The following is a 26003-nucleotide window of genomic DNA, read 5'->3' as shown; positions in this document are numbered from 1 at the left end:
TGGTCACTAAAAATTATTGTTAGAACATCATCAGTTTCATGATTTTTCAAGGAATATCACTTTCACGGCCTTGTTTAATCGGCCACTATAAGAAAAATAATGTTATATTGGATTAGTGTCAATGCAAGTGTCACAGCTTGCGAATTAACTTTGGAGTTGGACTAATCGAAAGGAAGCTAGGTGTTGACGTTATCGGAGTGAGATTTCCAGAAGCAACATAGATGTTATCATTATCCTTCTCTCTAAACATCACTGTCGTTAGGGTTTTATGGAGGAGATCTAGCTAGATACGGGTACGTTAGGACCTTTTGCCTTATATCCTTGTCAGTAATTTCACTAATTTAGTATTCCACTACTAGCAAAACACACATTCTCAAGGATTTCAATCGGTGTGAAATATGTTTTTCTCATATAGATTTTAGTGTGGAAAAGCCATTACTTACCCTACACTCACAAATTGCACATCTGTGCTGCCCAGAGAGGGGCCTAATATATATGCTCATTACACATGATTAAAAAAGTCCGTGTTAATTGTTAACGTGGATCCTATCAATTTTTCATAAAAATAATTGCTTTATAAAATTAACGGTCAGTGTGAATAACTTTCTATTCACACAGTTTTGTGTGTGTAAAACTAACATATGACTCACTTTTTACCGTGTGAAAAAGTGTTCGCAATTAAAAAAAAAAAAAAAAATTTCATATAGATGTCATGGCCTAGTATGCCATCATACTACTTGTATGCTATCTGATGGATCTCAACATACATCCATACACCATCATCTTCTAGTTACTTTAGTTACACCATATACCATGCATGGTTGGTCTCTGGATCTCATGTGGTTCAAGCAAGATCTTCTACTGCTACAAATGAATACAAACAGCTTTACTGGGCACAATCTTAAAATGATTTTTTCACAAATATTTAGATGAATTTGTGATTCAAACCTTCACTTACAGCTAATTCCAATATAATTGTTCACATCTCCTCATAAACTCCAATCTTTAGCTTTGAAAATCTTGCTGGATGCAAAAAATTAAGTAGTATGTGAGAAAAGAATCCGTGTGAGATGTTTTTTTGCTAGTAGAATTCTAAGTGATTTTTCAACCCTTCTGTATAGGAGAATATGCAGGCAGAAAATTACATCATGTAAAACCTGATGATGATTAGTTTCTATAGTGTTTAACAGTTTGCCAATCGATTCAAACATCTGTAAGTTAAAACTCTCGCAAGGTTAGGGATCCTTGATCATGATGGGGAGAGCTCGCACTACTCCGATCCTTAATTTGGGAGAACAAACTATCCTTGAGGGCTAGACCTAGAGAAACCTTACACACAAAGCTAGCTAGCTTGGAAGTTTGGATTAAGAGTCCCGGCCGGAGAAGAAGAGAGGCTCGAATGGTACAATCTCTCCGTCCCCCTAAAAGGAAGAGGGTGACATTAGAAGTTTAAGCCTCCTTGGAGAGGGCAGGCACTGAATATATAGTCAATATCTGCTACTCCCCCATCACACAAGGCACAATGAGTATCAGAATAAATCTTGCTAATCTAGCTCTTGTCTTTAGCCTACCCCATAATTTAGCTCTCTAGCTACTATTGATTATATAGAACCCCAACCCTAACCAACCCAACATAAAATAACATAGAAAACACACAAATTCAATGATAAAACATATTCAAGAGATAATTTGTATACCGAGAATTACTAACTTTCATCCCCCAAAGTTTAACGAAAATTTTACTTCTTCGGCAAACAAGAATGACATAGCCGAGAATCACCAAATCAAAAGATAAAAGACAAATTAATGCTGTAAATTCCGACTTTTCTCATTTTGGACAACATTATTAACTTTTCATGCTGTAATATGTGACTCTTTTTTTCTTGTGAGATTAACTTAGTCCTGAAAATTTCCTTGGGCCTATTGGATAAAAAACAGAACGATAACACTACAGAGCCCAAAACAACATCAGCCCAAGAGCAGACTCAAACCTAGCCCACCACACACTATATAAAACCCTATAAACCCACGAACACACCTCATAGTTTTAGGGTTTCATTTTAGAGTGAAAGCAGAGAAGAGCCGCCGAACTTCACACACAGTCTCTCAATGGGTAACCCTACCCTCCCAATCTCTCTTCGATTTCGTTCTGCTTTCTTCACCCATTTTCAGTTTCTGATCTTGGTTGTTGTTGTTTGAATCTGTAACAGCCAGAATCAAGGTTCACGAGCTGAGGCAGAAGTCAAAGGCCGATCTTTTGGCCCAGCTCAAGGATCTCAAGGCGGAGCTCGCCCTCCTCCGCGTCGCCAAGGTCACCGGTGGCGCACCCAACAAGCTCTCCAAGATGTAAGAACCCCAAAGTTTGTTTGCTTTCGTTTTTGGTTTTGGGAATTAAAGATGTGATTTTTATGGTGCGGTTTGATGTGTTGTGCAGCAAGGTTGTGAGGCTTGGGATTGCTCAGGTGTTGACAGTGATCTCGCAGAAGCAGAAGGCTGCTCTGAGGGAAGTGTACAAGAACAAGAAGCTCTTGCCTCTTGATCTTCGTCCCAAGAAGACCAGGGCCATTCGCCGAAGGCTTACCAAGCACCAGGTACTTTACCTTGTTTGGTTATTTGGAAATATTGAACTTTTGGTGAATGATACCAAACTCAGGACTAGGAAATTTTACTGTTTGTATGTGAATATTTAGTTGTGGTCTGTTGATTGTCGCTCTAGTGTTTAGCTCTGTTTGTGAGTGATTTTACTTTGAACTTTAAAGGCGAAAGAATGAAATGATTCGATGTTTATGTTATAGCATGTAATGTAACTGCACAATGATTTTGTAATGTTTACGTAAAAATCTTGAGCATACTGATCTGGTTTGCTTATATATGCGTCTTTGAGTTTGTGAAGAGTTTGTGTAGAATCAGTGTTCTGGAGTTCAGAGTTTGTGTTGATTTGGTTATGGTATTTGGTTATGCAGGCATCTTTGAAGACTGAACGTGAGAAGAAGAGGGAGATGTACTACCCCTTGAGGAAGTTTGCCATCAAGGCATAGAGTGTTGGTCTGCTTTATTTAGGTCATCTATCTTTTGTAATAGAAACTTCTGTTCACAAGTTTTGATTTTGAATTGATATGTTGAACATGAGATATTGGTGTTTTATTTGACTTCTCTAGTTTGGGTATCACCCAAACCGATTATGTTCTTCTCTTCTGTGATGATAGTCTAGATTTCCTTCAGATTTTTATCAATGCTTCTCGGGTTATCATTTGGTTATAGTTTTCTTTTATATGATATGGTTTGGTTCATGTCGTTATTCTCTGGTACATTGTTGTGGACCTGAATTATGTTTGGTAGTGTACCGGTTATTAATTATTAAGTAAACTGTTTTTATGCTTCAAGATTGCCTGAACTTGGGCTTTGGCTAAATGATCACAATGTCGCTCAATGGATTGGAATTTCTATGATGAGCAAGATCTTTTAGGTACATGATTGCATGTTTGATGTTTGAAGTCTGTGCATTGCAAAGAGATCTGTTGGTGATCTTTTAATGTGACCTCTTAGTTTCAGATGGTTCTCTAGTGTCGCACATTTCCTACCGTATTTACTGTCATCTTCTACAAGCCATAGATTTCTTGTCTGCTAGATGTGTATCTTAGTAAACTGCCAGTTAGGATGTTTAACTTTCCCACTTGGTAGAGCGTTTGTCTTTCTCTGTACTTTCTTACCCACCTTTTATCTTTAACAAGAGTTGGCTTCCTAATGTCTGGTGAATCCAAAACTGAGGATGAAGGAAATGGTTTTGAATTGTTGGCTTGTGTAGAATTCTAGCTGTGGAACTCATTCTAGCAGTCATTCCTATTTGGAGAACCAATGTTGGGATTTGTTTCCATATGGCCCTAACTTTTAAGCTGTGGTATGCTACTCAAATCACTGCCTTAAACTATGTCTGGGGACACGTTAGTCCTTGTGCGCACACTGCACATCTGAAGGTCATTATTATCTATGCACATCTGAAGGTCATTATTGTCATCGACATTGTCATCATATGATTCATATCCCTAATACAATTTATAAATCACAAGATTATACATATACTCTCCTGACAGTTCATAATCTCAATTAGTTCTGGTCATTAGTATTTGATAACCATTCTCTCTTCAAATTCATCTGTATCCTCTAATCAAAAAACAAATGAATCTTGGGAGAACTTGTGATCTCATATATTCAGTTTTCTAGTGAAGAATTGCAGCAATGTATGTTGCTAGTGTGTGAATTATCAACGCCTGCGGCCTGCCTATTTGACCATTTGAGAGTCTGCCCAATTTCATATCTTCTGACCCAATGCATTTTGTGTTTCTACAGCCTCGTTCAAACAACTACACAACTTGTGCTCTCTGTCTACTAGTTTTCCGAATCTTGTTGCAGTAGACTATGATTGGTAAATGAATGACAATTAACTCTAATCAAATGGGTCCTGAACCCTTGTACTCAATTAAATTGGTTCACACCGAATTCAGTTGTGAGCAGACATGGTTGTTATTATCATGTCCAGCTGACATCTTCCCTCACTCTACCTCCTATTCATTTCTCTTTCAATTATATGTTACACGTACAATGACCGAGTCTCAGAAATATAAGCTGTTAAGAAATGAACTAACAATGTATAGTTGCAGTTTATATTTAGTCTTTGGCCATATGCACTGATCAATATTTCATGGCGTCCATGGATTCATAGTTTCATACTTCCCTCTTTCTCAGTGTTGAAATTGACACATGTTCAAAACATTTTCTAGATGCACACCACCATACCTTGGTTCAAGTGAGAACTTATCACAACAATGAAGCACATTTCCAGCTATATATAGTATTGCTTTTCTGTCAAACAACTGTTTAGCAATCTCTTTGAATTATAAGCAGTTTCCGAATGCATGGATTCAAACGACCCTGCTGGGAATCCAGAACACCAGAACTTATTGAGTTCGTATATATCTGAAATATCTATCACGTATTTTAGTATTTAAATTTGGGATTTGTTATGATGGCTCTAAGCCTCCATCTATTATTGAATTCTTCAGAGTACAAACAGCTTGACTGATTCACACCCTTTGCAGTTAGTTCATGTTGCCCTTGAAATCAAACTTTACCTAACTCACATCCACATCTCAAGTCTCATCATAATCCTCACATCCACAAGTCTCATCATAATCCTCACATCCATACAAGCACAAATTATAGATCCTCTGGTGTTCTGTTGACTTGTTCATAGATTGGGATCGAATATCTTAGTTTTGTTTTGTGCTTTGTCTGTGTACACCTTTTTCATCAAGACAAAATGAACAACAACGTTTCGATAACTCATGACAGTCTGAAAGCTTAAGTTTTGTAATTTTATAGACCATCGTTCAACAACTACTTTGTCCAGCAGATCGACTAGCAAGTGTTCTCGATCTGTCTCTACGAGTTGGTTTGGATCTCTCTGCACTTAGACAGTTACATGAATCATGAATGATATTATCTTCTGCTTCTGATAAAGATTTGCAGTTGTCGTCTGCGACTTATAGATACGTTGATCAACTTGATTGCATGGTCGACCAGAACCCTCTCCTTTTCTCCCCTGCCGTACAGATTTACTGCTACATTGGAGGAAACATGATTTTCTGCTACATCTTTTACAGAAACCGAACTTGCTCATCAAAGTCCCATTAAGTTTTTGTTTCTGTATTTGTTGTTTGATAAAACATATATCGGGTATCTGAAATCAAGGATATGCTTTCATGGCTCTCGCATCATTGAATCTTTGGGAGAGCTAAGCTTCTAGTTCTCAGAAACTGCTTTAACTCATTCAGGAATCACGATCATCTGCCATTTGTGAAATCATTGAATTAAGTCCACACTGAAGTTTCATCATCATCATCCTTCATAATACATATATAAACCCTCAATAATCACCATGTATTGACTTTTCTCTTGCATGATGACCTGTTCATTATCTCTTTGTTAGTTCTGGTCATTACCATCTGTCCTATTAATTTTACTAAATTAACTTTGTTTACTCTGTCTTCAACATCATACAAATTATTATTATACCTTCTTTGTTTCTTGCACAAGGGTGCAACTTTTTTTTAAGATACTTATGATAATCAGATATGGTCGCTCGTCATTCTGATCTTCTACGTTTAACTGCATCAGCAGCAGCATTACATTAGTAATCTGGTGCGCGCTGTGTGGAACTGTAATGCCGGTCTATTTGACCCTCTGAGCTGTTCTTGTTTTGTCAAAATATTAGAGTTCTTATTACAAAATCAAAAACGCATATATTGAACTAATTTGTTTCCCCTCTTGTTTTCTAATTCTCCTTCATAGCCTAGTACTAATGAGTGAATGACTACCAATTTTAACCAAAAGCTTAACCTACCGGATAATGAACCTACGTATCAGTTCAAACTTGTACAACTACATATATGATACATAATGTCCATATATTCATAATAGAGATTTTCTCCATTCTCTCTTTTACAGGTGATGAAATTAGGCATGTTTAAAACAACCAATATTGTTGGTTTGATTGAGAGCTTATCATAGCTTTGAATTGTACACACAGTTTGTGCATGCATGCATCCAAAGCCGCAATTCTTCTTGGAAAGCCAGAAGGCAAGAACTTATTTGGAATATATCTAAAATATCTATCACGTTATTCAGAATCAAATTTGGGATCTGTTATGATGGCTATAAACTGCATATATTGTTGAATTCCTTCGGAGTACAAAGAGCTTGACTCATTCACAATCTTGCAGTTTACTACAGAAAAATCCCTTGAAATCAAACATTCACATCCACATTTCATGTTTCGTTATCATCATCCACAATATATTATAAGCACAAATTATAGATCCGATCCTGGATTGCTGTTATAGTTGGTCACAATATATATATACATCTCTTTTGGTTTTGTTTTGTTGCTAGCTCTTGAATGGTTGTAGGTGAACCTATACAATCATCAAGACAAATTGGACAGCACAATTTCAATATCTTTCTGACCTCATTCAACAACTACTACGTCTAAGTACGTGTTTTTAATATGAAATTCTCAGGACCAATTAACAGCTAGGGTTCGTCGATCTCTGGATATATAGAGACAGTTACATGAATGGTATTATATATTGTACATGCTTCTGATAAACATTATTGGTCGTATGCGACTTAATGTTATATACAGTACTTGATCGAATGCATCGTCAACAAGAACTGTCTCTTTCTCTCATGCTCGATCTACTACTAATTTAACTGCAACAAGTATAAACTTTCTAGTTTCTACGTGTTGACGTATGTGTGATTTGACTGATCGATTTCCTTATTGCTAAGTGCTAACCCCTTGGTTTTCGTTTAGTTTTCTTTCTCAATTCATGTGTGAAGTAACATCTATTTAAAAAGTAACGTCTATTTAAAGTGTTTGAGAATTGGTTAAGGATGTGCACCTTCAAATTGCCTCACAAAAGCTAAGACGTACACAACAACTTCAAATTCATATATAATTGTTCGTGCTTCACAAATCCCACTGATAATTGGAGGGTTTCCATGATCGAATTAACCTAGCTAGCAGGCTTGATCATCTAGAATACTCATAAATCTAACAAATGTGGCGGCCGGGAGCCTGAGAATAATTATCAGAGATTTTCCTCCCCATATATGATGCATGCATGTCAAATTTGTATGCTTAAAGACTCAAATCATGCATGCACTGCATTACAATGCCATATATATATTTTCGAATAATAGTATGCAAAATTGCACATGTTCCAAATTAATCAATTATGGTTTATATGGGTGATGCAGATCTTTGAGAAAACCAGTCATGTGCTTTTCATCTTATATATATTTGATATTTGATAAGTCTGTCCACATATGTACAAATTGAGAGGTTCTCAAAACAAAATGAAGCACATTCCTTACTTGACCAATAAGATTTCTTGAACGATCGATTGACAAGCTGCGATTATACAAGTAGGCATATTGTCCAACATATGCGTATTTCTGGGAACGACGACTTGCTAACAGATGTCTGGTCAGTCACTGCTTAATTTGTTCTACATTCTAAACGAGGACCTGGAATTCCTTAAGTTCAAATATGAATGACTTTAATCCTATCTCTATCATATCGATGGACTTCGTTAATAAACCTCAAGAGAAGGCGTGATCTTCTCCTAGAGCTAGTTGAGCCAAATACAATTGCCAGGTTGCTTCGGCTAGCTAGTTGAGCCAAATACACATCGTTCTTCTCCTACCCTCCAACTTGAATGGATATATGAATACGAACTCGAAGGTGATGATGTCTTTTGCCACACAGTCCCATATTATTTTTGCAAAATACATGGTCGGTTTAAGAGCGCATATTAAAACCAAATTTTTCTTGAATCAACGGTTTATATTCATATTCTGATACTGAATCTTTCCAAAAACCCAAACTAATAGCTGTCATATTCACCACGCATGCATTTGGAGATGAATGAAGAGGTATGAATTTGAGATATATGACTACTTGTTTGTAAAGAAGTACATACATAGTCTATATAAACAACTTCCCATGAATATTATGGAGCTTCATGAAGAGGAAATTAATATCACACTCCAACATCTAATATGGTTAAGTTGAGACAATATCATCTCAATAATGATTCACATATCGCACTTAATTATTACACTTTAACTAAGAAAGTATAGGAAATCAAATATATGACATGATTTTTACCCTGTATATATACTGAATCAATTCTTGACGAAGTTACCAACTAATACTATATAAATGTGTTATGTAGAGCTGCGTTTCAATGCTGCAGTTGGATTGAGTGCTTGACCATGCTTCCATTGAATATGATATATAAACTAATAAATAAAATACAGGAAAATACCATGCAAAAACTGCTTGACCAAGAAATATATGAAAATATGAAATGAAATACTTCATATAACTTCTGGTGATGACTACTGTATTAATGTATTACGAGTTGCGTCTTTATCCGTGGGTTAAGAACGATTCTTAGTCTTAAGTCTCAACTAATATATCTATGAGAGCATCATATACAAAATGGACACGCATGGAAGTCAAGTCTAAGGAACAAATCAAATACACCTTCCTCAATTGACAACTAACAGTTCTTGTCTATAAAATCTCTTCATAACCAAAAACAATGACCATAACCATAACAAGTAAGCACTCCTCTCAACAAAGCTCTTCTTCCCTAACCTTGTTTTACGAGCTTTATAACTTCATAGTCGATAATGCTAGTCTCAGAGACACCAAAGAGTGGTATCACCACACTCCCACCGCCAAGAAGAGGAATGTCCAGCCTCTTCTTCATGTCATCCAACAAATCCCTCTCTTCTTCTCACTATTCACATTCTAGCTCTTTCGCTGGCACGACCCCTAGCCGCACCTTCTCCCTGTCGATGATGGAAGAGAACATCGAAAATGCTGAGGCTGTCATCACCAAATGGGATCCAAGTTCCTCTTCGTACACCAAGGTTACCTTCATCTTCCAGCAAAGCAGGAAAGAAGCCAAAGAGTACCTCAAAGCAGTCAAAACCTTGCGTAGCGCTATGCATGTTCTACTAGGTGAAAGATTTCCATCCAGCAAGATTGTGATTGCTCAGAATCTGATGCAACTAGCGATGAAAAGGCTTGAGAAAGAGTTTTACCAGATATTGTCTGCAAGCCGTGATCAGCTAGACCCCGAGTCAGTTTCAAATCGATCCTCAAGCAGATCAAGCAAATTTTATGATGAAGAGGCTGAGGGCCGATCAGATGATGAGCTGGATATTGCTGGCGAGTCGATAACTGAGGTTGAGAGAGCCTCAGTACTTGCCATGTCAGATCTGAAGTCAATAGCTGATTGTATGATCAGTTCTGGCTATGGTAAAGAGTGTGCAAAGATATACAGGATAATCCGAAAGTCAATAATCGACGAGGGACTATATCACCTTGGAATCCAGCGGTTCAAGTCTTCTCACATTCAGAAGATGGATTCGCAAGCACTCGATAATGAAATCAAGAAATGGATGAAGGCTGCAAAGATTGCTGTGAAGACACTTTTTCAAGGAGAGAAAATTCTCTGTGATCATGTGTTTGCAGCATCCGAGACCATCAAAGAGTCATGCTTTTATGAGATAACCAAAGAGGGAGCAACCACCCTATTCAGTTTTCCTGAACTCCTTGTCAAGACCAAGAAAGTTTCAGAAAGAATTTTCGGGCTAATGGAACTCCATGAAGCAGTCTCTGATCTTTGGCCTGAAACTGAAGCAGTATTCTGCTCTGAATCAACATCTGGTAGCAAACTACAAGCGCTTTCATTATTGCTCAAACTTGGAGATTCTGTCCGTTCTATTCTTTCAGATTTTGAATCAACCATTCAAAAGGACTCTACAAAAATTCTAGTCCCTGGGGGCGGGGTTCACCCACTTACTCAAAAAGTGATGAACTATCTAACTTCACTAGCAGACTACAGCATAATTCTCTGTGATATTCTTGCTGATTATCCACCACCAGCAAACTCTTCATTTCATGAAACCTCCTTCAAGAGCTCAATGCCAGATGAAGGTTCAACACCAGCAGTGTCAGTCCACCTAGCTTGGCTCATTTTAGTTCTTTTGTGCAAGCTTGACATTAAAGCTGAGATTTACAAAGATGTGGGTTTGGCGTATCTCTTCCTTGCCAACAATCTTCACTTCATTGTTGAGAAGGTGCAGCAATCACCCAACCTGAAACTCCTCCTCGGTGAAGAATGGGTAGCTGAACACATGAAGAAGGTTAAACTATATGCTTCAACCTACGAGATCACAGCCTGGACAAAGGTTTTATCATCCTTACCAGAGAAGTCATTCGAAATGTCTACTGAAATGGCAAAGGAGTGTTTTAGAAGGTTCAACATAGCTTTCGAAGAGGCATATAGGAAACAAACATCCTGGATCGTACAGGATAGGAAGTTGAGGGATGACTTGAAGGTGTCCATAGCGCAGAAACTAGTACCAACATATCAAGAATTTTACGACACATACATGGTGATGCTGACTGAGGAGAAAAATTTGGAGTTGCTTGTAAGATTTTCTCCTGATGACTTGGGCAATTACTTGTCAGATTTGTTCCACGGGACTTCTATCTCACTCAGTCCAACATCTTCATCGTTTCCTCCGCGGAGCTGCCTCCCTCTCTGAGATGATTTAAGACTACTACAATTCAAACTGAACTATTTTGATATGGCTAGTGAAGATAGTGAGAATAAGAACAGCCAACTTTCTCAAACTATAAAACTATATGACATCATTTTACAATACTATCCCATCAACCCCTCCTATTTATGACCCTGTTGCTTTGGCTCAGCTTTGAGACTACCCAGGTTTAATTCAAACAGAATAATGATCATACAAATGTTATATCCTGTTTGACTGGTTGATATTTCAATGTCAGAAATATATCAAAGCCGATTATGATATGTAACTGCAAAGTCCAACAGTTGCAAATCATAAAGGCCATTGAGTAAAAGAATTCAATCCGGTATTTAGCTGACCAATCTAGTCAGTACCTTGTTTCTTCCACGCATAGTTAGCCTAGAATGAACTCTGAAACAGAAATTATCTACAGTATGCTTACCTGAATATATGAAACATACACGGGTAAATATAATATACTAATATAGTATGCATGAGCATTATGTAATAGTTTCATGATTAATTGGTCCCTCGTTCCTAATTTGAGCTATGATAAATATGATAGATTTCAGCAGTCTTGAGGCAAAATCGACACAATTTGAATATTACAGGGGATAGAAAACTTCAGAGGTGTACCTTAACTTAGTTTAAAAGAAAGCAGAGCCTTCCATTAAAGGACCTACAAAAATCATGTTATACAAATTATCGAAAAAGCTATACCATTATCGGCTGCTCTAATGGCGGCCTTTGAATGGGTTGCCAACCCGTAAGAATGTGGAGAACACCTTTAAGAGAATCTGAGGCTGCTTCCATAGTCCAAACTGGATAAAATTCACTTGGATGGAACATGCAGTCTTCACTGAACCCTGTTAATGTGCATGGTTGAGCTCCATTCAGGAATACATCCCCCTCAGATCGTATGAAGCCAGATTTCGCCTCTTCTCTATCTGCAGCCTATTGGAAAGTTCAAAACATTTGAGACACAACATGGTCAATGACATGCAACCTTTTATAACTTCAAGAACTTAAAACGAAACTTCATCTATGCAGTTTGGAGAAAAGATGGTCGTGTACCTTCTCAGTATAATATTCAAAAGTCTTCTTCTTCGTTCCTGCTTCATATATGTTGCATTGAGAGTATATCTGACAGATACAATTCAACTTTTCAGAACCTGCAACTCAAATTATTTTTACCAATCAAAGAGATATTTTAGAAGACATCAGTTCTTAAGAAGCCTTGTTCACCTGGGATTCTACGCTGGCACAAACAGCATATATACCCCAGTTACGAGTGTAATTGTTGTAAAGATGAACTTTCCCAAATCTAACACGAGGTTGCCTTTGTCTTGTCCCGTCAAAAAAACAATGATGAATTGTGACCCGAATGCATCTGTCACCAACATGTGAAGGATCAGCTCCAATAAGCATCGTCTTGTCATGTTGCTGGAAGTAACATCTGGGGAAGAAGGAACCATTTAGCTCAGTATCCACATATCCTATAAGATGAGATAGTTTAAACCCACCTAGAAATAGTTATGTCTGTACTTTGTCGGGTGATATCTATGAGACCATCATCATAATCACGAAGGCTGCATCGGTCAATCCATATATGCCTGGAATTTGGTTTTATCTGAATGCCATCTACATCATGTCCTCTACCACCTTCAAACTCAAGGTTGCATATGATTATGTGTTCACATTCCTTCAGTCTAAGGCCCTTGCCTGTGAGCTTTACTCTTCGCCCCCGGCCATCAATTGTCTTGTAAGATGAAACGCTCAAATAAGAAGAGAGATGAATGGTGCCTGAAACCTCAAAGAGAATCCAGAGTGGTTCTTGTTTCCGGCATCCTTCACGAAGTGAGCCTGGACCATCATCTACAAAACCAACACATAACATTATTTTTGTATCCCAATGCAATAAAAGATTACTTCCTACCAATAAGCAGCACATACAGACCAAAGAAAAAGAGTTCACCTCTACAAAGCTAATTCTTAACTTACTTTGATAAGAACCATAATTATTGTCACCCTCAATTCAACTAACAGGTAAAAATTCAACACTGTCAGATGTTAAAATTAATGTGCTGTATCTTAATATCATGATGAACTGTGAAAATAAAATGCTAAGAAGAACCATGTGAGTTTAGGAAAAGAAAGTAATTAATTTGATGATTAAATGGTGACGCACTTGAAAGCATATAGAAAGCCTAGTGAGCATGTCATTTGGGATGATCTACATTCGTCTAACAAACTTTGTATCGACGCCTAGTGAGCTACGTTCCAAAAACTGAGAGATGAGTTAAGCTGCCAAAATCACTATAATCCGAGCGAGCCAATCAAGAAGTGCTTTTCTTTTTCAGCATCCTACACCAACTAATTCCCAATATTGTTTTCCCATCAATCAAAACCCAAACGAATCTTGATTCTTATTCTCTGTATTTTACTTTTTTTGTTCGTCCTTATACATATATTGCATTTTTTCAGTGCAATTGCAGCAGCAACTTATGAAAATTGAGAATTTTGAATTCCAAAGATCTTAAAGTGTCAATAATAGGAGCAAAAAAACCCTAAGTTTGGAGTGTTGGAACCAACCCACAGTCTATACTCAGCTGCAGAATCAGACGATTCTGGCAGCTTATAGGTAGCTAAACGTGTTTTATTTTGTTGTACCTTCTTAAGGAAGAGATCAAAATTCTTATTTCCTTCCAAAGCCACATTAAATTTCTCTAAAATATAAAAAGTAAATAAAAAACTGATATACAGTTACCAAGCATGCAATAACTTCATCAATGAAATACATACTGCAAAATCACTGAACATTAGCAATAACGATATTCAAAGCATTGTGTTCATCAATTTGTATAATCAAAATTATCTCAAACCTCAATTCAGTAATACACACAAACAAATTAGTATTCGGTAATTTTGGTTTTAAAAGAGGGGTCAATAAGCAAGTAGTGTAGATATGTAGAATCACAATTCATTTCCTCTCAACAATTTGAGTGGAAAAGCAACCCTGTATACTGTGTGCAAAATTAATCATGGCTTACCTTATGTACAACACATATTAATAGTTGTGTCTACCACTACCTAAAATTTTAAATGCTTTGTCAATAAGTGATTAGTTCCCAATACGTTTCTCTATGAGAGAGGGATGAGCAGGGTACGGATAGAACATATTAATTGTTGAAGTAGCCATTTGCCATTGCATGCAACTCATTCAGAATTCAACAATTCTAATCTCTCTTTCTGACAGTCTCACACACAAACTACGGGTTACTACGCACAGAAGAGCTACGGCCATGGCGCTTTTCCTGGCGTTGTGTCTACTCGCTCTTTCCTATGCCTTCTCTTGCCTCTGTAACTTAGTTCTGCAAAGGAGAGACCAGTGGTGCTATTTGCTGGCCTATGAGTGCTATGAGGCCCCTGATGACATGAAGCTCAACACTGATACCTGTGTCAAAACTATCATTAAGAACAAGAATCTGGGATTGGACGAATTCAGATTTCTCATAAAAATATCGGCCAATTCAGGAATAGGTGAGGAAACTTCTAGTGCAAGAAACATCATCCAAGGCCGAGCAGATTGTGCAACTGAAGAAGATTCACTCTCAGATATGGATGGGATCGTTTTTGACACACTTGACAACCTTTTTGCTAAGGATACTACCATCTGTCCATCAAAGATTGACATTCTGGTCGTCAATGTCTCCATGTTCTCCCCTGCACCCTCACTAACATCTCGAATAGTAGACCATTACAGGATGAGGGAAGACATCAAGACCTTCAACATCTCCGGCATGGGTTGCAGTGCAAGTCTAGTTGCCATTGATGTAGTAAATAACTTGTTCAAAACATACAAGGATTCATTTGCCATTGTTGTAAGCACAGAGTCCATAGGTCCTAATTGGTAGCTGGGAAGGATAAGTCCATGATGCTCCCCAACTGTTTATTCCGGTCTGGAGGATGTTCAATGCTGTTCACGAATAGAAGATCCCTGAGAAAGCAAGCTATCTTGAAAATGAAGTATTTGATAAGAACTCATATGGGCTCAAGAAATGAAGCTTATGGATGTTGCATGCGACTAGAAGATGAGAGTGGATACGGAGGTGTTCGGCTTACCAAACACCTCAAAAAAGAAGCAGCTCTAGCTCTCACAACGAACCTCCATGTACTACTACCAAAAGTCCTTCCATTAAAAGAAATCCTCTTCTACCTGGTGGACTCTAGGATTCAGAAAAGAAATAGTACTAAAAGCCAAAAGGCAGAAGCAGTGGGAGTGGCATTAAATATGAAGGCTGGAATAGAACACTTCTGTATCCACCCCGGTGGAAGAGCAATCATAGATGGAATTGGTAAGAGCTTCTCATTAAGCGAATATGATCTTGAGCCATCCAGAATGGCGCTTCACCGATTTGGTAACACATCATCTCCTGGCCTTTGGTTTGCTTTGGCATATATGGAAGCCAAAAAGAGACTTAAAAAGGGTGATAGGATTCTTATGAGTGGATTCGGGTCAGGTTTTAAGTGCAACAATGTTGTTTGGGAAGTGCTGAGGGACTTAGATGATTCCCATGTTTGGAAAGGCTGTATTGATAGTTATCCTCCAGAGAAACTAAACAATGTCATGGAGAAATTTGGTTGGATCTTCGATGAATCTCTTAGCTTTGTTAGAGTTGATTGGTCCCAGTTGTTTGCTTAACATTAGCTTTCAGTAAAACCTACATCTTTTCCCAGAAGATTGTATGTTGCAGCAATGTTCATGCTTAATATGTTAAACTTAATGTGTTGTGTGGCTTGTGTCTTGTGGTTTAATATTGTGAGTTGTAAGAATAAGAAGCCAGAGTCATGTGATTTAGAAAAACCTACACTGTTGTAATGAATTTCATGAATAAATGTTAAGGAACTTAAGTATATAGCCCTGTGAACCTATCATTTGAGATGTTCTATATTCTTCCAACATATGCTGTATCAGAAAAACCATCCCAAAAATGAAAAAGTGGAATAAAGCTGCCGAAATCAACATGTTCGGCACAAATCAAGAAGTGATTTTTTTTTTTGGGCATTCTTGTCTGGATTCTCACTCCCTCTAAATTTCATTTCTTTGTTTGTTTTAACAAGCTCATCAGATTTTCTCAATGCAAAATGCAGCAGCAGGTGCAGCTCAAACACCATCTAAAATACTCCCGATTTCATAAAGCTTCAAACTTTCAATAACACAGAAGCAAACATCAATCTTCGAAATTGTTTCTCCTAATTCAAAATCTAACATTAATTAAAATCACCCACGTTTAATGATCAAGATAAAACATTCATAACAATTAAAAGCAATAATTAAAATAAAAACAATACTTTCATGAATTAAAGCAAATTGGGGGTGAAAGGGGCGGACCTGCCAATGTGGTGACGGAATAGACGGGGCCGTGGAGGCCTCCGATGGCGAACCGGCCGAAGCCCTCGGCCTTACCGGCCATTGCTTTCAGATGGGAATCCACGTCGCCGTACGGTAGCGCAGTCATCTCCGTCTTCCTCTCCGTAACGCCGTCGCGCTGGAAAATTTGGCGGGTTACAAAATTCACCGGAAAAAGAAGAACAGAAATGGGACGTTTCACCGGTTGCCCCGATATTTGTAGCTTCATAATTCCAACTTTTACCCATGGTAGAAAGTAGATTTTATCGTAATCAATAGCACTTGGGGAGTTGGAGCTGGTCCTCTCTCATAACTTTTACCCATGGTAGGTTGGTAAATAACATGTAGATAACTCAGATCATGTAAAATATGTATTCTGGCACTCGCTAGTGGGGCGGACACTGCAGAGCTTTTCCGGTAATAACTAACTTGGATGGTACATACTACATACCCGAGTTATTCTTGACTCTGGAATGGTAGCCCACTCGGCTACCGACAAACATAATAGTGTTATGACCGATTCATTATACATCGTAACTCACTCGGTCACCAAAAAACATCGTTAGTGTTATCATTATTATGGCCGATTCATTATATGTTTGTGATTGTACGTGTCATAGTGGATGATTTATTAGCTTGTCACATAAATTTCACTTTGATTAAGATGTGACTGAGACTACGACTACATGCATTTGGTGTTGCCAAAATGACCAAATTATTATAATCAAAACTTGAAGCCGTGAATAGTTGCAGAAGTTATAATTTACATTATGAAAAGTTAGGTTAGCGTCACAAGTTTAAGTCACCAATAGATCATTATCTCACAGGCTCACAAGTCACAACTATGTGGGTGAGTGTTGAATGAATCTATATCAAATTATCAATCATGTCTTTCTCCAGAGTGTGATGTTGATAATGATTTAGAAGCAGGGACAGAGCTGCTACGTGACCGAGATTCATGGTCGGAGCCATTTGAGGACTAAGAGGTGCCATGACACCCCTTAACTTTCTTGGTGATGTGTGATTTCCAACTAAGAGGGTATTGATTTTAATAGAGTTTCTAGTTAATTAAGATTGATGACACCCCTAAAATATTTTGTAATTACTTATGGAGAGCAAGGGAAGCAAAGAATTTGCATTCATTTCTTTCCTAATCGGCTAAAATATAACATTATTCATTTCCATTTTCATAACTAATATTAGTTCTCTTAGAACAATGGAGCTTTATTTTGGTACATGACTCAATTAAATTACTTAATTATCTATTAAAATAAACGTAAAAATGAAAATTTAGTTAAAAAAAACTAGTAATGAAGACATGTCGATTGAATTGCTTGTACGTCTTCTAAAATGGGAGAGGAAATGATTATTGATCTATATCTTAATATATACTGAAAATTATACTCAATTTAATATATCAATAAAATTTTGATTTTTTATTTACTGTATATCAGCTGGCCTCCCTAAATATAAATATCTAGCTCCGCCCCTGTCGAGACTATTTCTCCGGATGATATAATTCCAATCATGGAGACGTATAGCTGGATCAATGATGATTATCTAAGCTTTGTTAGACTTGATTCCAAGTATTTGCTTAAATTTCAATCTTTCCTTAATCGGCTGCTGGATTAATGTTTATGCATGCTTTTAATTTGTTACAGATTACTGTGTTGTTACTGCTGTAAGTGTTATGTGATCAGTTAGGATTTAGAGCATATTTAATAATGTTAACCATTTTTAAGTTAAATTTTAGTCAAATTAGTTAAAATATCATTTTGGCTAGCCATTTTAGAAATGTGGCTGCATCAATGCTCTCTATTTTAGCTAGCATTACATCAACATTATTCTTCAAATATAAATTAAATAATTTAAATATATTTATATATCACATAAATTTTTTTACAAGGAATGTATTAAATTATAGTTAGTCTCATTTGAGTCATCTCGCTAGCTAGCTAAATATAGCTAGCGAGATAGTTAAAAGTTAAAATAGCTCAAGTTTAGCTAGTCTGCTGGAGCTCCTAAAACATCCAAAAAAGCTAAACACGCTCTCTAAAATAGCTAAAAGCTAAAATAGAGAGTCTGTTAAAGTTGCTCTTAGGAATCCAAAGTTTCAATGTAACTAAGAGATTTCTGTGTTTCACAATAAAAATGTGCGCATCTGGATTATGGACCATGGAAATGTCTCTAGATGTTGATCGAATGAAATAACAACAAAGCTTGAAACTTTGAAATAAGAAACACAAACAAAGCTTGAAACTTCATTTCATGAATCTGGCATCCAGCCAATCTGGTCCCTCAAGCAATGTGGGACAATTCAAACTTAGCTAGTTGCAGCATGGGCTCCCCAGCACAAGCCTAGCCAAATCTGTTTCATTTTGCTGTACCTTCTTAACAGAGCTATTGACTGAAGGACCAACATAGCTCCCAAAATCTCAGTCCCCATTAAATTTTATCTCAGAAAGAAAACCCCACATATTGAATGTCGATCAAGAATTAAAAGGAACACATTGCAGAATCACTGGGACTAAATGACCTAGAGAAAAATGGAAATGAACTTAAACCAGCAGAAAGCTTCAGCGAATCAAAGAGAACCAAAACGGATAACCTGCCAATAAAGTGACGAGATAGACCTAGCCTGCCTGAATACTCCTCGGCCAACCGGCAGGTTCTGTCAGACTGGGATAGGGGCGTCTACCGGGAGTGGTTACAAAGCTGCATGTATGCATAATGTTGTTTGCAAAAGATTTTAGTTCGTATCCTTCCTCCCAAACCAAATTTTATGTCTGTAAAATTGTAACTATATATCTGCCTCTTAGCTTCATGCATGTCTAGGCCGGTTGAAATTGTAATTATATATCTGCCTTTTAGTGCCTTACTGATAATTAAATTGGCTGAAATTTTACAGAGATGATCTATACATTAATATCTAAAGACTAGACGGTGGATATGTGAAAATTCGATTGAAAAGTGAGTGTAAAGTGGAAATCCGTATAGTAAAAATAAATGCGGACATCCGCACCTGAGAAAATCTGTAAATATATATATATATATATATATCTATATGTATACAGGGCCCTTCTAATGAGGGATCCCTTTTTTTGTTCATTTCTAGGGATATGGATTTGACAAACTTCCCGATCACTAAATCACATCTGTACCGTTCAGTTTGTAGGTATATATGAGTAGATCACTTCTGCAAATTTTCAGAAAATTTGGTGATCGATAAGTCATCTAAATGTTTGATTTATTTTTAATGATTTTGAGCGGTGTAGGTTTGACATAAGTGTTAAGTTTTTTGTTTTAATCTCAGTCATCCAAGCCTATTAAAAAATAGATCTAATAGTGTGGACTTATACCTAAAAGTGACAAAAAATAGGAATCCCTCATTAAAAGGGCCCTGGTATATATATAACTAGTCACAACAGCTATCCATAACAGCTTAAGTGCCTCTCCTTCTGAGCTAGGCATAATAATAACTAGTCACACTTGATAGTTCATCTTGATGAAAATTAACTTCAAATTTGATTATATTAGAAAAAACATGGAGATGTAAAATTCGAAACTCCTTAATTAGAGTAAAAGAGGAATGAAAAAATGTCGAATAAAACTGACAACAATCTAATGTTTAGTCGGAATGCTAACATGATATATATACAATATTATAACTGAGACATGAAAGCTCATATATGCATACATAAATACATAGTTTGCGTCCATTTCTTGATGCGTAAATACAAATCTGTGGACTTTCAGTTTCTCTCTTTTGCTCAACTTCTGCCTTAATTTGAAGGGGAGCTCGCTAGGTTTCTTATCGTTCAAGATTTCATAACCACCTCTTTCCATTTAAGTATGTTTACATTCTACTTCTCTTCTACCATGATGAATATATCTTTTTTCTTAGGCCACAATGTTTATCCAACAGTTTAGCTAGACTTAATGCTGGACTACTAACGGCAATGGAAATCTTATTTAACCTGACCTATATAATCGATTGAGGAAACCTAGCTAATTGGATTACGTGCTACCCTTCATTAACGGGTATGTCTGCCACGGGTGGAGCTAGAAATTTATGTTTAGGGGGGTCGGCTGATACACAGTAAAAAGAATATCAAAACTTTATTGATATATTAAATCGAATATAATTTTCAGTGTACATTAAGATATAGATCGATAATCATTTCCCCTCCCATTTTAGAAGAAGGATGAGCAATTCAATCGACATGTCTTCATTACTAGTTTATTTTAACTAAATTTTCGTTTTTAAGTTTATTATAAGAGATAACTGAGTAATTTAATTGAATCATGTACCAAACTACTGAAGCTTCATTATATTGTTCTAAGAGAACTAATATTAGTTATGAAACGGAGATGAATAATGCTATATTTTAGCCGATTAGGAAAGAAATGAATGCAAATTCTTTGCTCCCTTGCTCACCATAAAAACATCTTTAGCAATACTATCCATTTTAAGCTAAATTTCAATCAAATTAGCTGAAATGTCATTTTGGTTAGCCACTTTAGAAATGTGGTTGTATTAATACTCTCCATTTTACTTAGCATTTCATCAATATTATTCTTCAAATAAAGATTAAATAGTTTAAATATATTTATATATTACGTAAAATATCTTACAAAGAATGTATTAAATTATAACTAGTCTCATCTGAGTCACCTCGTTTTCTATATTTAGCTAGCGAGATAGCTAAAAGTCATAATAACTAAACTTTGGCTAGTCTGCTGGAGCTCCGAAAATATCAAAAAAAACTAAACACGTTCTCTAAAATATCTAAAAGCTAAAATAGAGTTTATTAAAGTTGCTCTAAGCAATCACGTACCAAATATTTTAGGGGTGTCATCAATCATAATTAACTAGAAACTCTATCAAAATCAATGACCTCTTAGTTAGAAATCAGTCAAATCACATATCACCAAGAAAGTTGAGGGGTGCTGGTCCTCAAATGGCTCCGCCCATGATGTCTGCTGTGCAGCACGACATAACATACATACACTAATTATAGAGGGTGGATTGAATGTGCTTTGCAAGGGGCCGGGGCTGATATTGAGAAGTTGTCTGTTTTCCCGGGACTGATATTGAGAAGTTGTCTGTGGAAAACAGGCTGTATAGCATCATTAGCATGCAGCAATGCATACCAGAACTTTCCCTCATTAACTAGCTAGCTTTGGCCAAATTAATCAAAATACTAAAAAAAAATTCAGTTAAACATTTACATAAGTAGCTAGATTGATCCCCATGCCATGAACAGATGGTGAAAGTGAAATCTGGAATTCTGGAAAGAAATAAAAAAAGTACTTGCTTTGCCCTACGGACAACGCCGGCCCTTCAATTATCTCTTACCCTCATTTCACTTTTCAGGTTTTCTTTCTGGACGATAAATAAGTTGAACTACTTGATCTTGTTGCATTGATCAATATTCATTAATCATTATAGCACGTTCAACTACTTGATCTTGATCTACTGGTAGCAGTGGATCGACTGACATTCACACATTTGGACCACAGGAGGGGAGAGCTCAAAATCATATATCCGTTCTGAATCAATATAGTGTTTCTGCATCTCTCTATCAACTTCTAAAATCCTATCCATTAGACAATATTTAAAAACCAATTTGCATTTGTCTCCACCCAGTTTCAGATTACAGGTAGAATAGTTGATCGAGTCGAGCCAATTACGTTGAGTATGAGGCTAGGGATGTGTGTTCTACTACTTGATCTTACTACGTTCAAGCTCGAGCATTACTCGATCAACTATATATCTGCTGGTTTAATTTGAGCTTGATTGGCTTGTTTCTTTCAGACCATAAGCTAGGACGAGCTGAATATAGGTCGATTACCAAATAGATTTACAACCCTAAATTGAGAAGGGCACAACTTCAACTTAGGAACCAATCCCGACCGATGTGCATGGGTACGTAGGGCATATAGTCTTTATAAGCCATTATTACGATGTTCTATTCTTTTCTGTTTTCATTTTAATTTTTATTATGATGAAGACATACATGAAGTCTCAGCTGTGAATTAGTAGTCTAACGTTGTGTCATTATGCATGCATGTGATGGATGCAGCTCATCTAAAGTGAGAGGCTCACAGGTTATACTTCATAAAATGTCCTCGTCAATAAGTTCACAAAAGTCATCCCTCCCATGTGGTCATTTATATTCTTATTATATTATTGTAAATGTGTCGAATTTTCAAGTCATATACGTGCACAATATATATTGATTAATGTGGAACTTGATGGTGTGGCTGCAAAACATACACATGTGGAATAAATCAATCGAATACGTTGATAAAATAACTTGAGATTCATGAACAAAACCAATTGACAATATTAATGAATTGATCAAGTGATTCACACCCTTATAAACTCTTGTAATATATTGATATCATCATTCGAGCCGATTTGGGGTTCCATCAATTATTTGTGCCAAAAATACAAAGAGACTAATAATCAGGTATTTGGTAATCTGATTATGTAAAAGATGGCAACACTTGACAACTGTATGTTTAAAATCACACATATTTTCAATTTTTCATCTCAATTTTCTTTTTAGACATGAATTATATGTTTTATCTCAATAATTTGAAATCCCACCCATTTTTTATTTTTATGCATGCATGCTCAACTTGGGAAGTAAATCACCTGTTCCCATTTAATCAGTGCCAACCCTATGTCACAACTAAGAATTTGACACATGTCCATAAACTTAACAGTTAACAGTGTTAAGTCTGCAAATTATATATTTTATTTTTTATATTACATCTTCAATTTAAAAAAAAAAAAGGCGTTTGAAGAACAACGAAACCCAGAGCCCTTCTTCTACCCAGCAGCTTTCTCCTACTGGTAATTGAAGCCAAACAGCCCGAACAAACCCCCAACACTTTTCTCCTACTAATAATTGAAGGATCCCAATTTGAAGTCGAATCCAAAGACCAATTTCAACCAAGTATGTAATCTCACTCATAATCCGAGGTCTGCGTAGTCTATTTTGCTTGAATCCGGCAACGTCCTACCCGTCAAGGCCAGTCTCCATCAACTTTTTGATTTTTGATATTTATCTCTGATTGTAAAATTGAGATTGTGAATGTGATTGAGAAGATGGTATTGGATTTGGAATTGAAAGTGGATGTCCAAATAAAGAAGAAGAAAAAAGGAGGAGAGGACGTGATCGATGGAGAAGAAGATTGTTTGCAATAAAGAAGAAGAAGAAGGGATTTGATGGAGAAGAGAGGATTCAGTACACGAAGAAGATTTGGTTTTTGGGCTCAATCAACTGGAAAAAGAAAATAGTAATTCTTAAGAGTTTAATAATTTATTTATTTTGTAATAGTAAACAGAGTTGGTGGGAGTGTTAAGTTATTGATTACATGTCAAATTCTCATTCGCACCACAAGTTTGGCACATGAGAAATGGGTACAGGTGATGTGCTTCCCTTAACTTGGCCTATTCAATGATTTGCATATATAACCACTGCTTAACAATCTTAATGAGTGCCAACTATTTTTAATTTATTTGTCAAAATGAACCAGCACGCGTGCTTCATCAATAATTCATACTCACAAATAGTTGACAATGCATTTCTATTTATAAGGACGAGATATGGAGCAGAATACGTACAGAGCGAGCGACATACAGAATTGTTGGAGTTGCAGTCTCCATGCAACTAATTTACACTCAACAACAATTCTAATATCTCGATCGCTCTCTGTCTCTCTCTTTTTCTCTTCTCACTCTTCATTTACACACACAGTGAGCTTAGCTAGACCATGGAGTTTCTCTTGACAATGTGTCTAGTCTCTCTTTTCTATGGTTTTTGCTGCCTTTTAAAGTCATTTCTCCAAAGGAGACATCAGTCCTGCTATTTACTGGCCTATGAGTGCTACAAACCCACAGAGGACATGAAGCTCCGAACCGACTCATGTGCGAAAATCGTCATGAGAAACAAGAATCTGGGGCTGGAAGAGTTCAGGTTTCTCTTGAAAACCATTGTCAATTCCGGCATTGGTGAGGAAACTTCTTGCCCAAGGAACATCCTCCAAGGCCGAGAAGAAAAGCCAAACCTAGCAGATTCACTCTCTGAGATGGATGAAATCATCTTCAACACACTTGACAATCTTTTCACCCGGTACCCTTCAGTCTCCCCATCACAAATCGACATCCTCGTAGTCAATGTCTCTATGTTCTCCCCTTCACCCTCCCTAACATCTCGAATAGTGAACCGTTACAAGATGAGGGAGAACATCAAGACATTCAACCTTTCCGGAATGGGCTGCAGCGCAAGCCTGGTGGCCGTTGATGTTGTCCAGGGCTTGTTCAAGTCATACAAAGACTCATACGCCCTTGTTGTGAGCACAGAGTCGATGGCTCCTAACTGGTATTGCGGCAAAGAAAAATCCATGATGCTCACCAACTGTTTGTTTCGCTCGGGAGGCTGTTCGATGCTGTTCACCAATAGAAGATACCATAGGCACCAAGCTATCTTGAAATTGAAGACACTGGTAAGAACACATATCGGCTCCAGTGATGATGCTTACAATTGTTGCATACAGCTAGAAGATGATAGTGGTTACCCAGGTTTTCGTCTTACCAAATACCTCACAAAAGCAGCAGTTCTTGCTTTCACAATGAACCTACAAGTCCTGGTGCCAAAAGTACTTCCACTAAGGGAAATATTCCGGTACGTGCTGGAGTCTAAGCTGCAGAAGAAAAGGGGTACAAAGAGCCAAAAGTTAGAAGCAGTAGGAGCTGGTTTGAATATGAAGGCTGGAATAGAGCACTTCTGTATCCACCCTGGTGGAAGAGCAATCATAGATGGGATTGGCAAGAGCTTAGAATTAGACGAGTATGATCTTGAGCCATCTAGAATGGCGCTTTTCCGATTTGGTAACACATCAGCTGCTGGGTTTTGGTATGCTTTAGGATACATGGAAGCCAAAAAGAGGCTTAAGAAGGGTGATAGGATTCTTATGAGTGGATTTGGAGCAGGTTTTAAGTGCAACAATATTGTTTGGGAAGTACTGAGGGACTTGGATGATGCTAATGTTTGGAAAAACTGCATAGATAGTTATCCTCCGCATAATATTGGCAACCCTTTCATGGAGAAGTTTGGTTGGATCAATGATGATTACATCAGCTTTGTTAGGATTGATTTCAGCAAATTATTCGCTTAAGTTTTCCATAGTACCTTGCCTAAAGGCCCTAAATTATTTTTCTTTCGGGTGTTCATGATTCGGATTGGGTTATATATTTGATCAATATCATCAATTGTATTTTGAAGTTGCTCACGTAAAGGGTACGTACGCAGTGTCAAGTTTTTCATATGAATTTTCTTCTTGTCAAAAGTTAATAGTGTATGTATCTCATACATAAACCCTCCTGCTAGAGCAG

The 26003-nt window shown here is 37.1% G+C and overlaps 4 protein-coding genes across 4 annotated transcripts; 3 read left to right on the top strand and 1 right to left on the bottom strand.

The window, feature by feature from the left end:
- Positions 1–2041: 2041 nt before the first annotated feature.
- LOC101294213 (60S ribosomal protein L35-like) lies at positions 2042–3231 on the top strand. Its single transcript, XM_004307408.1, has 4 exons — positions 2042–2113; positions 2211–2346; positions 2435–2591; positions 2964–3231. The coding sequence occupies exons 1-4, from the start codon at positions 2110–2112 to the stop codon at positions 3036–3038; spliced, it is 372 nt and encodes a 123-aa protein (XP_004307456.1). The 5' UTR covers positions 2042–2109; the 3' UTR covers positions 3039–3231.
- A 5975-nt stretch (positions 3232–9206) lies between these two features.
- LOC101293927 lies at positions 9207–11473 on the top strand. The gene has a single exon (XM_004307407.1). The coding sequence runs from the start codon at positions 9262–9264 to the stop codon at positions 11188–11190; it is 1929 nt and encodes a 642-aa protein (XP_004307455.1). The 5' UTR covers positions 9207–9261; the 3' UTR covers positions 11191–11473.
- A 260-nt stretch (positions 11474–11733) lies between these two features.
- Positions 11734–16795, bottom strand: LOC101293631 (probable pectate lyase 4-like). Its single transcript, XM_004307406.1, has 5 exons — positions 16577–16795; positions 12708–13059; positions 12430–12640; positions 12259–12327; positions 11734–12138 (listed from the first exon to the last, which is right to left on the bottom strand). Exons 1-5 carry the CDS (start codon positions 16701–16703, stop codon positions 11899–11901), a joined length of 999 nt encoding a protein of 332 aa, XP_004307454.1. The 5' UTR covers positions 16704–16795; the 3' UTR covers positions 11734–11898.
- A 7420-nt stretch (positions 16796–24215) lies between these two features.
- Positions 24216–25786, top strand: LOC101311234 (3-ketoacyl-CoA synthase 21-like). Its single transcript, XM_004308786.1, has one exon. The coding sequence runs from the start codon at positions 24383–24385 to the stop codon at positions 25784–25786; it is 1404 nt and encodes a 467-aa protein (XP_004308834.1). The 5' UTR covers positions 24216–24382.
- The last annotated feature ends 217 nt before the right edge of the window (positions 25787–26003 follow it).

The sequence above is a fragment of the Fragaria vesca genome, linkage group LG7 (genome assembly GCF_000184155.1).
Source record: "Fragaria vesca subsp. vesca linkage group LG7, FraVesHawaii_1.0, whole genome shotgun sequence".
Classification (NCBI taxonomy): domain Eukaryota; kingdom Viridiplantae; phylum Streptophyta; class Magnoliopsida; order Rosales; family Rosaceae; genus Fragaria; species Fragaria vesca.
The sequence above is the reverse complement of the archived record's forward strand: the minus strand, read 5'-3'. Positions and strand labels throughout refer to the sequence as shown.